At 38.8% G+C, this 17,503-nt stretch overlaps 1 protein-coding gene across 1 annotated transcript in view; it reads left to right on the forward strand.

The window, feature by feature from the left end:
* Positions 1-17,503, forward strand: part of CDH6 (cadherin 6, type 2, K-cadherin (fetal kidney)) — a 245,284-nt gene that overhangs the window by 130,580 nt on the left and 97,201 nt on the right. Inside the window, exon 2 of the mRNA XM_006873498.1 lies at positions 13,690-14,048. Coding sequence (XP_006873560.1) covers positions 13,821-14,048 — 228 coding nt within the window. The 5' untranslated portion in view covers positions 13,690-13,820. The remainder of the gene's footprint in view (positions 1-13,689; positions 14,049-17,503) is intronic.

The raw sequence follows: 17,503 nt of genomic DNA on the forward strand, positions 1-17,503 counted from the left end.
GTCTCCGATGATTTCTGCATTCTGTTGGCTCACCTCTCTTTGTAATGGGCACAAATACGGATCTCGTCCAATCAGTTGCGAGATAGTTGTCTTCCAGTTTTCTTGGCAGAGATGAGTGAGTGCCTCCTGTGCCACCACTCATATGTCAGTTTGTTTGTGAGTTGCTGTGATTCTGGAAGCTATGCCACCGGTATTTTAAATACCAGCAGGGCACCCATGGTGGACAGGTTTCAGATAAGCTTCCAGACAAAGACAGACAAGAAGGAGAGATGAACTACTTCCGAATATTTAGTCACTGAAAATCTTATGAATATCAGAGAAAAGAAGATGGAAGGGGTGAAAAATCAGCAGGACTGGACTGAGTGCCAGCGACGCAGAGCTATCCATTCAGGTTGAGAAGGCAGAGGTGGAAGAAACCCTGAAGCAACTGCAGAACTAGAAGGGCATGCAGGGATCATCATAGTGAACACAGAAGGCAGTCCCATCAAGAGCACCAAGGACAACTCCGCTGCCACACAGTATGCCAACCTCATGCACAGCTTCGTCTTGAAGCCATATCCCCCAGAATGACCTCACCATCCTTCAAATTCACTGCAAGAAAAATGAAATTATGGTTGTACATGACAAAAACTATTTCCTGATTGTGATTCAGAATCCAAAGGAATAAGCCACTCTCTTGCCTCATCTCCCTGTGTTATTCCTTAATGCCATGACCCACAAGAATAATAGTTCATCATGCCAACCCACTCTAAGTGGAAACCACCTAAAAGCCCACTCGAACCAACCTAGTGACTAAGGCTGGGCTGGTGCCCCACCCACCTCACCAAAGTGACTGCTGCACCGACCACTCCAAGTTCCTGGCCAGTGGCCTTACCCCTCCACAAAGTTCCTCTCTGATCACTTCCGGAGACTGGAGCAAGAGCTTGTGAGGGCCCAACTCAGATTCCTCTTGACCTTCAGTTCACTTGTTACCCTTAGGAAAGGCTGGTTTTCTTTAACTATAAAACAACCAAAGTGCTTAATTTTAAAAAAAAGAAGAAGAAGAAGAAGATGGAAGGAATACACAAAGCCACTGTACCAAAAAGAAATGGTCAATGTTCAAGCATTTCAAGAGGTGGTATATGATCTACACCCAATGATAACGTAGGAAGAAATCCAAGGTGCATTGAAGACCTTCACAAAGAAAAAGACTCTGGAAATTGATGGAATAAAAAATTGAAATCTTTCAACAAGCTAATGCAGCACTGGAGGTGCTCATTCATCTATGCCAAGTAATTTGAAAGACAACTACCTAGCCAACCGACAAAAGAGATTCATATTTGTGCCCATTCCATGGAGAGGAGACCCAAGAGATTGCAGAAATCATCAAACAATATCATTAATATCCCATGCATGTAAATTTTTGCTAAAGATAATACAAAAACCGCGGCAACCATACATTGACAGAGTATTACCAGAGATTTCAGCTAAATCCCGAAGAGGACGTCGAACAAAAGACATCACTGCTAATGTCAGCTAGACCTTAGCTGGAACACAGAATACCAGAAAGATGTTTACCTGTGCTTTTTTGACTACACAGAGCCTTTCAATTGTGTGGGTCATGACAAGCTATGGACCACATTGCAGAGAATGAGTATTCCAGAACACTTCATTGTGCTCATGCGGAACCTGACATAAGAAGCAGTTGTTCAAACAGAACAAGGGAACACCAAGTAGTTTAAAATTTGGAAATGGGTATGCAAGAGTTATATTCTTTCACCATACTTGTTCCAGCTGTATGCTGAGCAAGTAATTCGAGAAGCTGGATTATATGAAGAAAAATGTGACATCAGGATTGGAGGAAGACTCACCAACAACCAGCAGTATACAGATGAGACAACCTTGCTTGCCAAAAGTGAAGAGAACTTAAAATACTTACTGATGAAGATCAAAGACCACAGCTTTCAGTATGGGTTGCACCTCAGTGTAAAGAAAATAAAAATATTCACCACTGAACCAGCACATAACATCCATATAAATGGAGAAAAGATGGAAGTTGTCAAAGACTTCATTTTACTTAGATCAAACATCAACACTCAAGGAAGCAGCAGTCAAGAAATCAAATGATGTATTACATTAGGCAAATCTGCTGCTTGAGACTTTAAAGTGTTCAGGGAGAAAAGATGTCAGTTTATGGGCTAAGGTGTTCCTGACCCAAGCCATGGTATTTTCAGTAACCTCATATGCATGTGAAAGTTGGACAGTGAATAAGGAAGATCATAGAAGAATTTTGATGCATTTGAGTTATGGTGTTGGAGGAGAATTTTTTTTTTTTTAAAGTACTATGAACTGCCAAAGGAAAAAACCAATCTGTGTTCAGAAGAAGTACAGCCAGAATGCTCCTTGGAAGCCAGAGGATCAAAGAAAAAGAGGAAGACCCCAAGCGAGCCGAATTGGCACAGTTGTTGTTGTTAAGTGCCATCGAGTCGGTTCCGACCCATAGCGACCCTGTACAGGGTTTCTGAGGGTGTAAATCTTTACGGGAGTGGAAAGCCTCATCTTTCTCCCATGGAGCAGCTGGTAGTTTCAAACCACTGACCTTAAGGTTTCGCAGCCCAATTCGTAACCACTATGCTACCAGAGCACAGTAGCAGTAGCAATGGGCTCAAACATAGCAATGATTGTGAGACTGGAATGGGACCAGGCAGTGTTTTGTTCTGTTGTGCATATAGTTACCATGAGTCGGTACTGACTCAATGACACCGAACAACAGCAACAACAAGGATTCCTAGAAAAGGCCTTTGCTGCTGTATTCATATATAATAGCTTTTGTTTTTTTAGTTTCTTTTAATAGATTTGTAAACATTCTCTTACTTTGGCATATAGTTAATGCTGTCTGACTACATGTTCACTGTGCTTTCAATGACAGTTAAGGCTCTGAATACAAAGAATGACTGCACTTGGTTTAATTTGTAAGCCTAGATAACATTATATTAATATTACACTGATTAGAATTAATCAAGGATGCCAGAACAAATGTATGCCAATTCTAAATTCTAATACTTTAATGTAATTATATTGCTTTCAAATCTACTAATATTTAGTTATTTGTTTGTCTGTAAATAATGTAATAGAATCAGAATCTCAAACTAGATAGTACAGTTGAGCCATTCAAACAATTATCATACATTAGTCATTGGAGAAATAATTCAGTCAATAGAGACATTTTCTAATTAGCATGTTAATTATTTGCAAATAAAAGGTGATTCCAGTATACTTTAGGAAACCTGAAGGCACTGTGGTTTATCTTCTCATTCTATACATCCCTGTGAAACATTTTTACACTACTAATTTCCAATAATTTAGGGAAAAGGGTTTTGCTAATCAAAGTAAAACTTCAGCCCAGCTTCTGTATTAATTATCACATATTCTAAATTGGTAAAACCTGATTTAATGAGGCCCGATATCCTCGCTAATGGCATACATTAAATAAAACTGGACTGAGTGTGCACTGTTGTGAAGACTGAAGTATATATGCACAAAAAGTGTAGTTACCAATGTTGTATGAGCCTTGCCCCCCCATCAGTAAACATCTTAATTACCTTCTACACATCACTACTAAAATAAGGTTTCTACAGAGATTCAAACTATTATTCTAGATCAACTACTTTTGCAAATCAAATCTCAGAATATATAAATGATTTTCTATAGAAAATAGAAATTTCCCATACAAACCCAGAAACTTCCCATACAATAAGAACATAAAAAGTAGAAACACAGTCTATTAAATCATTTTTGAAGTCTACTGCTAAACTGTCATTAGGCCATAATTAGGCAGTTCCATTTTTATTTTCATGGAGTTTTTGATGTGTCTAACTAATTTGCTCTCGTACCATGAGGGGACAGAATGAAAGATAGGGTTGGGAGACTGGGGAGTAAATTGCTTTCTTCCCCCTCCCATTAACTAATCTTCTGGTTCTTTCCTGATTGAATAACTGTGCTGGCTCTTGTAGACTTCATTATCTACATACAATCTTATTTCATTGTCCTTTGGTTTCTTTCTGGTGCATACAAAATGAGCCACCGCATCTGTTGACTGCTTGCCACGTGGTTCTCTTATATGCTATCTGTTCAGAAGCCAGCAGCTCCTCCTCCTTCCTCCAAGTTGTGCTGCTCCAGGTTCCTTTCCTCCCTTTGATTGAACTCATGCTCATTCATCACCTTAAGAAGCCTACTTTTTTGCATTTAAGATCATGCTTGGAATTTGTTGACATCCCCACCCCATTTTATACTGTTACATGTGATAGTTAAAGTTTTGTGTCAGCTTGGCTGGGCCAGGATTCTCAGAATTTATCAGTTACAATGTAGCTATCACCTCCATGAAGAGATCTAATACAGTGCTATCAGCCTCATGATATGATCTGATGTGATCACCATTGATCTAATTGTCCTAAGTGCTGAAAATCCTCACTGCTATGATGTTGATGAGGTTGGATGCAAGATATAGAGTTAGGTTGTATCTGAAGTCAGTCTCCTTTTGGGATATGAAAGGAGAGAGAAGTAAGCAGTGTAGGAGGGACCTACTACCACCAAGACAGAAGAGCCAGGAGTTGAGAACATCCTTTGGACTTGGAGTTCCTGCACTGTGAAGCTCTAGATCCAGGGGAAGATTGATTCTAAGATGCATGGAGATCTTCAAGGACTACTGAACCTACAGATGCTGAAAGGAGACAAGGCCCTTTCCCCAGAGTCAACAGAGAGAAAGCCTTCCCCTAGAGCAGGGATGGGGAATGCCTGGTCCATGGGCCGTATAAAGCCCGAGAAATCATTTGGTCTGGCCCCACAAAGGCAACCACGCTTCCAGCCATCACATAGTTGTTGTTGTTAAATGCCATTAAGCTGGTTCCAACTCTTAGCCACCCTGAATATGGTTTCCAAGGAGCAGCAGATGAATTTGAACCAATAACAAGGAGCTCTGGTAGCATAGTGGCTACGAATCGGGCTGTGAACCTTAAGGTCAGCAGTTCGAAACTACCAGCTGTTCCGCAGGAGAAAGATGAGGCTTTCTGCTCCCGTAAAGATTTACAACCTCGGAAACCCTGTACAGGGTCGCTATGAGTCAGAATCAACTCCAACCTTACCAAACATGATATCCTTCTCCAGTGACTGGCTGGTCCCTCCTGACAATATGTCCAAAGTATGAGAGACAAAGTTTAGCCACGTTGGCCTCCAAGGAGCACTCTGGCTGCACTTCTTCCAAAACGGATCTATTGATTCTTTTGGCAGCCCAATGACACTTTCAATATTCTCCTCCAACACCATTGTTGGACCAAATATAGCAAGCTAATTTTTAAGTTGATAATTTTGTGTGACCCATGAATTACGTCATAAATTTTGGTAGAGAAAAGGTTACCCTGCCCTACCCTAGAGCCAGCACTCTGAATGTGGACTTCTAGCCTCCTAATCTGTGACAGAATAAATTTCTGGTTGTTGAAACCATCTGCTTGTGGTACTTCTGTTATAGCAGCACTAGGTAACTCAGACATTGGTTGTGGTTAAGTACCATTGAGTTAGTTCTGACTCATAGCGACCCTGTATAGGGTTTCTGAAGAGCAGCTGGTGAGTTTGAACTGCCAACCTTGCAATTCAAACCCACCTTATAGTCTAGTGCTTATCCTACAGTGCCACACCAGGGCTCCATTATATCAAGTAAAAGTTTAAAATATGTATATTATTAATTTTTATATTATTGTGCCATCGGGTGGATTTCAACTCATAGTGATCCTATTGTTGTCAAGTGCCATGGTGTTGGTTCTGATTCATAATGACCCTGCAGAGCGTTTCCAAGGAGGAGCTGATGAGTTTGAACCACTGACCTTGCAGATCAAACCGACTTTGCAGTCCAGTGCAGTGCCACTATAAGACAGATTACCCTACCCAGTAGGGTCTTCTAGGCTGTAATCTTCATAAGAGCATATGGTCATTATCCTTTCTCTTGCTGAGTGACTGGTGGTTTCAAACTGCCAAACTCTTGGCTAGCAGTTGAGTGCTTAGCCATTGTACCAGGAGGATGCCTTTCATTCATTTAAAGCATATCAACTTCTCAGTTGGTATAATAATAGAATGATGTCACTGTAGGAAACACAAGAAGATGTGTTTATCCTGTGCTATTTTTACAAAGATAAAATTACTAAGCTCAATGAAGCAAATTCTGGGGTTTTTTAAACTTGAATAAAGTAAATGTGATTTTTACAGTCTTCACATAACTAAAAGGAAAAAAATGCACACATTCTATGAAAAAGCCCATCCTCTGTGGGCTTTCTTTTTAGCCCCTATTCTTTGTTCTCCTGCAAATAGTGATGCTAAAACTCAGGGCACCCTCTACTGTCTTTGCTTCCGTATCCTTACTGTTAAATACTGAAGTGAAGTCCACACAAAGGAAAACAATTAGAGAAAGTAATTCTGATATTTAAAATGCATCTATGTTTCATTCTGAAAGAATTTTTTCTTACTTAGAAACGCTTACTGAATATGTTTTGTTTTGTTTTTAATATATTTCGATTTCAGGAAACGATGCTGCCTTTTGCAGACTTTTATGGAGTGTTATAGATGGATTCTGTGCTGGCAACACAAGTGATAATAATACTAATAGTCATGACAGTAATAATAAAACAGTGACAATAATTGCTGTTGTTAGGTGCTATTGAGTCGGTACTGACTCATAAAACCTTATGCACAACAGAAGGAAATCCTGCCCAGTTCTGTGCCATCCTCACAATTGTTGCTACTCTTGAGCCCATTGCTGCTGCCATTGTGCCAACCCAACCCTCCACTTTACCAGTCATGCTATACTTCTCCAGGAACTGGACCCTCCTGATAACAGGTCCAAAGTTTGACTCTTGGCAGCCCATGGTACTTTTAAATATTCTCCTCCAACACCATAACTCAAATGCATCAGTTCTTCTACAGTCTTCTTTATTCACTGGCCAACTTTTACATGTGTATGAGACTATTGAAAATACTTGGCTTGGGTCAGACTCACCTTAGTCCTCAAGCTGACATCTTTATTCTGAAACACTTTAAAGAGGTCTTGTGCAGCAGATTTGCCTAATGCAATATGTTCTAGTAATAATAGCCACTACATTAAGCTCTTATTAAGTGCCAGGCTCTCTTCTAAGTTCTTTGCTATAATAACTCAATTTAATCCTCATAACACTGTAAGTGATAGATACTATAGTTATTCCCATTTTCAGAAGAAAAAGGTAAAATTAAGTAATTTTCATAAAGTCACAACAACAAAGAAGAGAGCCTGAATTTTAACCTGGGCCATCTTGTTCTATCATTGATGACCACTATGCAATACAATCTCTTCAGAAGTACTGAAGGAGAGTTACAAAGTTACATCATCAACAGTTTAGAGGGGTTTGGTTTGTTTTTTAGCTATAGACTTTAACATCAAATTCAGTCCCTTTAAAAACAAATGTTAACTATGTGTGGATTATAGTAATTCATTTTTGCATACTGGGTTTTTAACTAGGATTCCCCCTGCGAAGTTGATACAAAAAGAGCTGGGTTATAACAAGACTAGATGTTTGTGTTCTTGGAAATAGTGTTTAAATTTGCATCATTTTAAAAGTTCATTACACACTAAGCAGAAAAAAAAGAAGGAAAGAAAGAAAGACTTGACATTTTGGTATCTGTGATATTAAAAGGAACTAATATTTAATATTCAAGTGACAATAGCTTGTAGAGTTTGCACACAACACCCACAGAGATCGATTTTTCTTTAAAATGGCCTTTAGGAATCTGTCTTTAAACAGCTGACACCTCCATTCTCTGTTTCCCTCGTTCCTGCCAGCACCATGGGGCACACACCAAGGGCAGCCGCAGACGTGTAATTCTTCACTGCAGGATTTGTCTATGCAAATAATGGAGAATGTGGAGAATCAAGAAAAACACAATTTCCAGTGACTAAAGCTCAGTGCCATCCTTACTACTAAAAACAACTGGCTGTCTTTGGAGGGCTCTTTTCCATATGCTCCCCCAGTCCCCTCTATCCACCATCTATGGGCAGAGAGCAGAATTGTCACCAGCTAATTGATCATCAGTCTCTCCCCACCTGTACCAAAGCCACATAATGACACATATACTGTTGCCTGGAAGTTTTCCAGCATGACTAATTGTCACAATACTAATTTACTCACCTGTGGAATTTTCAACTTCCCCAGCCTGCTGTCAAGAAGATACATAATAATGAAATAAAGATTTTAAAATGCTGAGCACTATGAAATATTTCATGTATATGCCAACAAATAGCTTTCCCTAAGTCTCGTGGCTATAATTACTCATTGCTGGGGGGAGGGGAGGACTGATCACATATACATTTACCTTATAGGTAATAGGAGCCAAATGAGCAAATCTTTTCTAATGTAGAGAAAAATAAAATAAAATACTGATTAAATTATCTAAAATGTACTTTTTTATCTGCATTGTTAGGGTCAATATAATTGGTCAATTACTATTATGTTCTACATTAGAAAATGCTTGAGATATAGATAGGTAGATAGCTAGATAAGTAGATAGATAGATAGATAGATAGATAGATAGATAGATAGATAGATAGATAGATGTTGTAGTGTGTTATCAAGTCATTTCCAACTCATAGGAATCTTGTATAGGGTTTCAAAGCCTATAAATCTTTACGGGAGAAGAAAGCCTCATCGTTTTCCCAAGGACCCACAGGTAGGTCCAACATGCAGTTAGCAGCCCAATGCATAACCCACTATGCTACCAGGGTTCCTTTTATATACAGATACCAAGATATATATCTATATCTATGTATCCCAATAGAGATAGATAGATAAATAGATAGATAGATACAGATATATACCTTAGTATAGCTGTTCCGAAGGAGAAAGATGAGGCTTTCTGCTCCCGTAAAGATTTTCAGCCTCGGAAACCCTGTACAGGGTCACTATGAGTCGGAACCGACTCCACGGCACACAACAACAACAACAACAACAAAATCTGTGTATAGGTATGTGTGTGTGTGTATACAACACTTCAGAAAATATCCTATATCAAATTAAAAGATCAAGGAGTAAATGATCAGTTGGATTTTTTTTCTGAGAAATTTGGACATATTTAAGAAAGTGATATGTTGCTGTTTTTAGTGCTATGGAGTCAGTTCCAACTCACAGTGACCCTGTATGGGGATTCCAAGGCTGTAAATCTTTGAAGGAGCAGAAAGCCTCATCTGTCTTCTATAGAGTGGCTGGTGAGCTACAACTACCAAACTTATGATTTTCAATTCCAGGATTTATCCTACAAAGTTACTGTGCTCCCAATCATGAACATAAATATATGTTGTTTTAATTACAGTAAGCTAGTAAAGCCTCGTCTTTCTCCCATGGAACCACTGGTAGTTTTGAATTGCTGACCTTGAGGTTAGCAGCCCAACTTGTAACCACTACTCTACCAGAATTCCTTACATTAAGGATGAGGCAATTAAATGTCTGACCAAATATAGAAGGCTAAATTTTAACTTGATAATTTTGTATGGCCTACAAATGATGTTACAAATTTTAGCAGAAGAAAGGTTTCTCACCCCTGGTCTGTATAGATTCTTCATGAACACAATTAAGTGTTCCAGAATACTCATTCTCTGCAATGTTGTCCATAGCTTGCCATGATGCAAACAGTAGAAAACCTCTGCATACTCAATAAAGTAGATAAACATCTTTCTCCAGCACACATATGTCATTTTGTCATAGTGTGGTGGTTTGCATGTGGCTGTGATGCTGGAAGCTATTCTAAATACCAGCAAGATTACCCATAGGGGACAAGTTTTTAGCTGAGCTACCAGATGAATACAAACTAGGAAGAACTAGACACAGACTACTTCTGAATATTTAGTCACTGAAAACCTTATGTGTAGCAGTGGAACACTGTCTGCACCAGAATATTAAATATTGAAACATGATCAAGAGCACCAGAATATTGTCATATATAGTGCCAGAAGATGAGCACTTACTTAATGTTGGAAGACACTCAAAATATGCCTCCTCAAAGTAGAGTTCACTGTGATGACATGAATGAAGTAAAGTCTTCTTGACCTTCATTTGCTGATGGGGACACTCAAAATGAAGAGAAACAGCTGTAAACATTCATTAATAATCTGAATACAGAATGTACAAAGTATTAGAAATTTCCAGAAATGAAATGGAATGCATAAACATCAATACCCTAGGCATTAGTGAGCTCAAATGGAATGGTATTGGCATTTTAAATCTGACAATCATATTGCTTACTATGACAAGAATGACAAATTGAAGAAGAATGGCATTGTATTAATCATCAAAAAGAACATATCAAGATATGTCTTGAAGTACAACACTGACTGTGATAAGATAATATCCTTATACCTGCAAGGAAGACCAGTTAATACCAACATTATTCAAATATATGGAACAACCACTAAGCCAGTGATGATGAAATTGAAGAATTCTACCAACTTCTTCAGTCTGAAATTGATCAAACATGCAATCAAGATCTATCGAAAACTACTGGCAATTGTAATGCAAAGGTTGGAAACACAGGAAGAAACAGTTTAAAATATAATCTTGGTAATATAAATGATGATGCTGGAGATCACATGATAGAATTTTGCAAGATCAATGACTTCTTCATTGCAAATACCAGAAATGAAGAAAATGAAAACAGCTCCACAAGAGCCAAAATATGACTTTGAATATATCTCACCTGAATTTAGAGATCCTCTGAAGAACAGATTTTTTTTAAAGCTTTTATTGTGAAATGAGTGATAGTTTACAAGGAAGAACATAAGTTTTATACTCATCGTTTCATTGCTATGATTAAAATTCCCTCTGCACATCATCATTCAACAGTATTTGCTTCTATTTCTTCTGTTTTTGTTTGTTGTTTATTTTATTTGGATATACACAAAAGCACTCAGAAATATATAATCATTTAAACAAACATTCTGCAAGCCAGCCTCTTGGCCACTAGCACCTGGCTTCCAACACACAGCCTTTCTCTTTCCATGACTCTAGAGACCTCAGCTGCTCTATCTCTTAATGTCATCATCTCTGCCTCCATCTGTGGTGTCATTGCTTCTCTGGATAGGGTCCCACATTCCTCTCGTGCTCTTCTCCCTTGATGGTCCAGGGGCCCTCTGTTCCTGGACTGCAAGGTTAACTACTCCCCCCTCTTTGTTACAAAACTTCTACCTTTACAGTTGTGACAATAACAATTAGTCATTATAACAATTACTCACTATCGAATCATAAGAATCTTATTCCCATCTCCTTTCACCAGACCCACTTAGACAAGATGAAAACTATTCAGTGGAGATCAGCACTGTGTACAGAGGGGATGGGAATGATCCTTAATGTGAAGTGAAGAACAGATTTGATGCATTAGATTCTAAAGACCTAAAACTGAAAGAATTGTGAGATGACATCAAGGACGTCACAAAGGAAGAAATCAAAAAGTCATTAAGAAGACAAGAAAGAACGGAAAAAAGAAAGAAGGGATATTTGTGCCCATTCCAAAGAGAGGTGACCCAACAGAATGTGGAAATCATAGGACAATATCATTACCACATGCAAATAAAATTTTGCTAAATATAATACTAAAATGGCTGCAACCATACATTGACAAAGAAATTCCAGAGACTCAAGGTGGGTTCAGAAGCAGGCATGGAACTAGGGATATCATTACTAATGTCACATGTATCTTGGCTAAAGGGAAAGAATACCAAACAGATGTTTACCTGTGCTTTATTGACTATGCAAAGACTTTCAGTTGTGTGGATCATGACAAGTTATGGACAACATTGTGGAGAATGAGTATTCCAGAACATTTCATTGTGTCCATGAGGAATAAGCACATAAGCCAAGAGGCAGTTATTCGAACAGGACAAGAGAACACTGCATGGTTTAAAATTTGGAAAAGCAGACATCAGGGGTGTATTCTTTCACCATACTTATTCAGTCTGTATGCTGAGCAAATAATCTGAGAAACTGGATTATATGAAGAATGTGGCATCAGGATTGGAGGAGCCTGCTATATGCAGATGATACAACCTTGCTTTCTGAAAGTGAAGAGAACTTAAAATGCTTAGTGATAAAGATCAAAGACCACAGCCTTCTGTATGAGTTGTACTTCAGTGTAAAGAAAATTAAAATCCACACCACTGGACCAATAAACAGCATCAGATAAGTAGAGAAAAGAGAGAAATTTTTGCTCAGATCAACCATCAACTCTTAATGGAAGCAGTGTCAAGAAATCAAACAACATATTGCATTAGGCAAATCTGCTAAAGAAGACCTCTTTAAAAAGTGTTAAAGAGCACAGATGTCAGTTTGAGGACTAAGGTGCGCCTTATCCAAGCCATGGTATTTTAAATAACCTCATATGCATGTGAAAATTGAATAGTAAATAAGGAAGACCATAGAAGAATTGAAGCAGTTGAGTTATGGTGTTGAAAGAGAATATTAAAAGTATCATGGAATGCCAAAAGAACAGACCAATCTGTTCAGAAGAAATATAGCCAAAATTTTCTTTAGAAGCCAGAATGACCTGAATAGAAGTTTCTAGTAAATTCTTATAGTCAATTAAATGTATATTCTATGTTGTTTTTGTGTGCTGTTGAGTCAGTCCCAACACATATTGACCCTGTGTATGGTTTCCGTGAACTGCTGATGGGTTTGAACTAACAACTTTGCAGCTTCTAGTCTAGTCCTTATCCTGCAGTGCCACGCCAGGGCTCACAGATTATCTAGGGTGTTCATTAGCTCATTAAAATAAATAAATAAAAAGGAGTTCCTGGCTAATACAAACAGTTAACATGTTCAGCTACTAACAATAAAGTTGAAGGTTCGAGTTCACCCAGAGATGCCTGGTGCTCTGCTTCTGTAAAATCAGCCATTAGAATTTGACTCAATGGCAACTTGTACAGGCGTAGTATTATTAGGTCTTCTGAGGGGAAAAAAAAAAAAGTTTTCTGGACAAGTTTGGGAAATGCTGGATTAAATGCCAAGGGGCCTCAAAAACTGCATGCCATAATGGAATTAAAAGATGGCCTTTTTGGAGCCACCTTATATAGTTTTATGATCATCATCATTACAAATGTCACAGAGACATCATCATGCTAATATGTATTGGGGGGGAGAAAATGTATGGTCTTGCCCAACCTTATTTGACCCAGGACCACTCAATCACAGCATCTCTCTGAAGTCAACAATGTAGTCTGACTCATACCTGGGGTATCGCAACATCATTTCAATGGACCTGACGTTGTCTATAAGATCTTTGTCTGAGCCTTATTCCGGAAAATAAACAAGCAAATAGAAGCAGTATCAGAAACAAAACCTTTGTATTTCTAATCAGATCTCAGCCCATAAGAATTAGCGAAGTAATTTCCTCCAGCATGTTGACCCACAGCATGGCTATTACTATTTAGAATAGATCTTTAAGTGATCTGAAAGGAGAAAACAGCAGCTTCCTACTGACACACCCTCTTCCACTTAGCACATCTGAAAGACTGGTTTTCCTCATTTCAAAATTGATAGCCAACTTTTTTTTTAATTTTTCTATTCAAATTTCTGCCCTCTCTCAAGCGTATTTGCTCTCACACTGAATTTTAAGCATCTCTAAAAATGCTGGATATGTTATTCTTCTTTCCAGATATCCTCTGAGAGCCAAGCAAAGAACATTAAGGAAGGAAGAAGGAATGAGGCTGGATTCAGTGCAGTGAACGGAGGCTCTTCAGCGAGAGAGCTGCTCACTACCCATTGCCTCCACTGTGTGTGATCAGCATGAGAACTTATCGCTACTTCTTGCTGCTGTTTTGGGTTGGTCAGCCCTACCCAACTTTCTCCACTCCTTTATCTAAGAGGACTAGTGGTTTGCCAGCAAAGAAAAGGGCCCTGGAGCTCTCCGGAAACAGCAAAAATGAGCTGAATCGTTCAAAAAGGAGCTGGATGTGGAACCAGTTTTTTCTCCTGGAGGAATACACAGGATCCGATTATCAGTACGTGGGCAAGGTAGGATTCCTTTGAGCACTTTGACATTCTGGTTTTAGAAGCCTGAAGAAGTTACTTCTAATAAATAGACAGTGAGGATGTGAGCTGTATTCCTCCAATACAGTAAGAATTGTTGCTTATCTGGTAAGACTTTTTTTTTGCACTTGAGTAGTTTCGGAAAGAAGTCTGTATATAGCAAGAAGCTGAATGTTAGAATTGCAACAACGAAGAGAAAATGCTCCCGTTGAAAATGAAACGCCCACAAGCATCCATATAGGATTATCATAAATCCTTTAATTTTGACTTGAGCTTGAAAAAAATGTGGTCCAACTATTCTATAAAGTGGGGTGGATTAAAAATAGGAATAGAGAGATTAGGCTACCAGAGATGGGAAGTTCCTTTTTCTCATTCTGAAAGCAAACATTCTGAGCTTTTGTGGTTTGGCCAGGTTTAAATTAACTCTTTCATAACTCACGCTTTTACCCAGTGGACCCTTTTATGCTTACAGCCCACCTTAGATTTGGTGGAAGCTGCATCTGCTACGTCTTGTCTCAGCTAACAGGCATGAGCCAGGCAGTTCTAAATCTTGAAAATTCATTGTGGCAGGGCTTATAAAAGATATAAAGGTGCTATTTCCAAATATGATCTGACCATTTTATTGACTCTAGAAAGTATAGTGAGGAGGTATGGCTTATTATAATCCCTACAGATGACTAGAGCTGAATCAGGGGAACAGACCTTGGTTATATTGTCATTGGAAGCGTCACTGAAATTTTATCGTCAGCTACATTCTGGTTGCAGAATATCTGCATTCTGCAAAGATGTCAAAGCAAAAGCAAGCATACAGGGTTTTTGCTTTTTAGGTTCTGTGATGCATACTAGAGTTTCAATAGGTGGGGAAATGATCATCACTCCTTTCCGTAGACAAACTAGGAATGAACTTTATCAGAGAGATGAGAAAATACCTTGGTTTATGATTACAGCTCTCATTTTAAAACCTCTCTATTAGGAGATCAAGTAAACAATATAAATTTTGTAGATCCCAAGGCTATAGATTCATTCATGCATTCACACTTCAGTATCTGATCAAATATCTCTGAGTAACTGTATGCAAATCTTCCTTTTAAGTCTGCCTACTGTAAATGAACGAAGCCGTCTGTGGCTTGGGCTGAGGTAACCAGGCATTGTTCCAATGAAGTGAATTATTAATGCAGGATAAAGTAGAAAAGGAAGTATTCAGTGGCGGGGTGAACATCAACAAAGATTCTGAGGATCTGGCAATACATTTACTGTGAAATTTAAAAAAAAAAAAAAAAACTATGTGACTACCCAAAAAAAGTTCCTTTACTTCTACTTTATTCTGTTTCCTTTGTGAAATCTAAATAACACTAACGTAATAGAGTTCTAGTTGTTTTAAGAAAAAGAGAGAATGTTGTCATCTTTAACACACTTTTTCCCACACAAATAGCATTATTGTCACGGACGATTGGGTTTTAAAAAGTGTTAAGTCTAAATGATGGAGCCTATCCTTTTCTGCTTTCTTTCTCAAGCCTTGATAACATTTTACATTTAAAACCAAAAAAGACATATACTATTTCAGTATAAAACCATGTAAGGATCAGTTTTAGGACTGAAATTGCAAGAGACACTATTGCCATGGGACTAAGTTGTGGAGCCAAGCAGATCAGAGACTACATCATAGAGCTGCCAACTGCCAGTTATGTGGCCCAGGGCAGGTTATTAACCTTTCCAGGCTTTAGTTTCTTCATCTAGAAAATGTGTCTAGCAAGGTCAACCTCATGGAGTTGCAGTGTAGTTTAGTACTAGCAGCTGGCATATCATCAATAGTACTCAATATTCTTAGTCAACACCATAATTCAAAGGCATTAATTCTTCGGGGGGTCTTCCTAATCATTGTCTAGTATTCACATACAGATGAGGTGATTTGAAAGACCATGGCTGGGGTCAGATGCACCTCAGTTCTCAAGGTGACATCTTTACTTTTTAATATTCTAAATACATTTTTGCAGCAGATTTTTTCCAATATCTTGATAGATATCTTGACTGCCTGGGAGTTGATAGTGGATCCAAGTAAGATGAAGTCAATGACAACTTCAGTCTTCTCTTCATTTATCGTGATGTTGCTTTTTGGGTCTAGATGTGAGAATTTTTGTTTTGTTCACACTGAGTCATAATCCATACTGAAGGTTGTATTCATTGATCTTCTTCAGCAAATATTTCAAGTCCAAATCTATGTGTTCCCATTTGGCTTGTTGTTGTCAGGTGCTATCAAGTCAGAACCGACTCATAGCGACCCCATCCCATTTGGCTACTACAGGACATTTCTCTAAAATTTTCTGAATTGCTCAAAATTTGCACAAATAATAGCAAAAGTAGAAAAAGAAAGTAAACATGAAATCTAATAGGTGCACAAAGCCACTCTCCGGATTGGTGAATTACTCCATTGCATTGTTATTATGTACTATCGAATCTGTACCTACTCATAGCAACCCTATGCACACCAGAACGAAACACTGTCCGGTCCTCTGCCAACCTCACAGTCATTGCTACACTTGAGTCCATTATTGCTGCCACTGTGCCAGTCCATCTTGTTGGGGGCCTTCCACTTTTCGCTGACCCTCCACTTTACCAAGCATGATGTCCTTCTCCAGGGACTGGTCTCTCCTGATCCTATGTGTGAATTATGAGAGATGAAGTCTGGCCATCCTGGCATCTAATGAGCATTCGGGCTGAATTTCTTCCAACACGGATTTGCATTTGCTTTAGTAAATCAATCTGTAATACATTCAAGTAGAATATTGATTTTTATGCTATTGCAAAAGTAGAATGGGGTCATTAAAGATTCTCTCAGACGGTGCAAAATGCAGAAAATAGTGGCAAAATCCCTTCACAACCACGACTTCGACTTGATTAGTTATGATTGAATATTTTATTGACAGCTAGATCAATTTTCTTACCTCGCTATCATTGTTCCTTCCCTGCTACCTCCCTCCACACACGTGGCCGTGGATTCCAACTCATAGGGACACTGTAGGACAGAGTCTAACTGTGTCATAGGATTTCTCAGCCTGCAAATCTTTATGGAAGTAGCATGGCCTCATCTCTGTGTTGCGGAGTAGCTGGCAAATTCCAACCAAGAGACTTTCCGTTATTGTCCCAACGATTAATCCACTGCACCACTTGGATTCCTCTCCCACCCCAACCTCCTTGAAATTCCAATACCTAATAGAATGTTATTGTTGTTGTTAGTGCCATGGGATCGGTTCCGACTCATAACGACCCTGTATAAGATTTCCAATGGACTGCAGGTGGTTGTTGTTAAGTTGCATCAAGTCAGTTCCCACTCATAGTGACCCTGTATAGGGTTTCCAAGGAGCCGCTGGTGAGATTGAACTGCTGATCTTGTGGTTTAAGCTGACCTTGCAGTCCAAAAGCATTAGTCCACAGTGCCACAC

Source organism: Chrysochloris asiatica, unplaced genomic scaffold (assembly GCF_000296735.1).
Source record: "Chrysochloris asiatica unplaced genomic scaffold, ChrAsi1.0 scaffold00243, whole genome shotgun sequence".
In the NCBI taxonomy this organism is placed as follows: Eukaryota; Metazoa; Chordata; class Mammalia; order Afrosoricida; family Chrysochloridae; genus Chrysochloris; species Chrysochloris asiatica.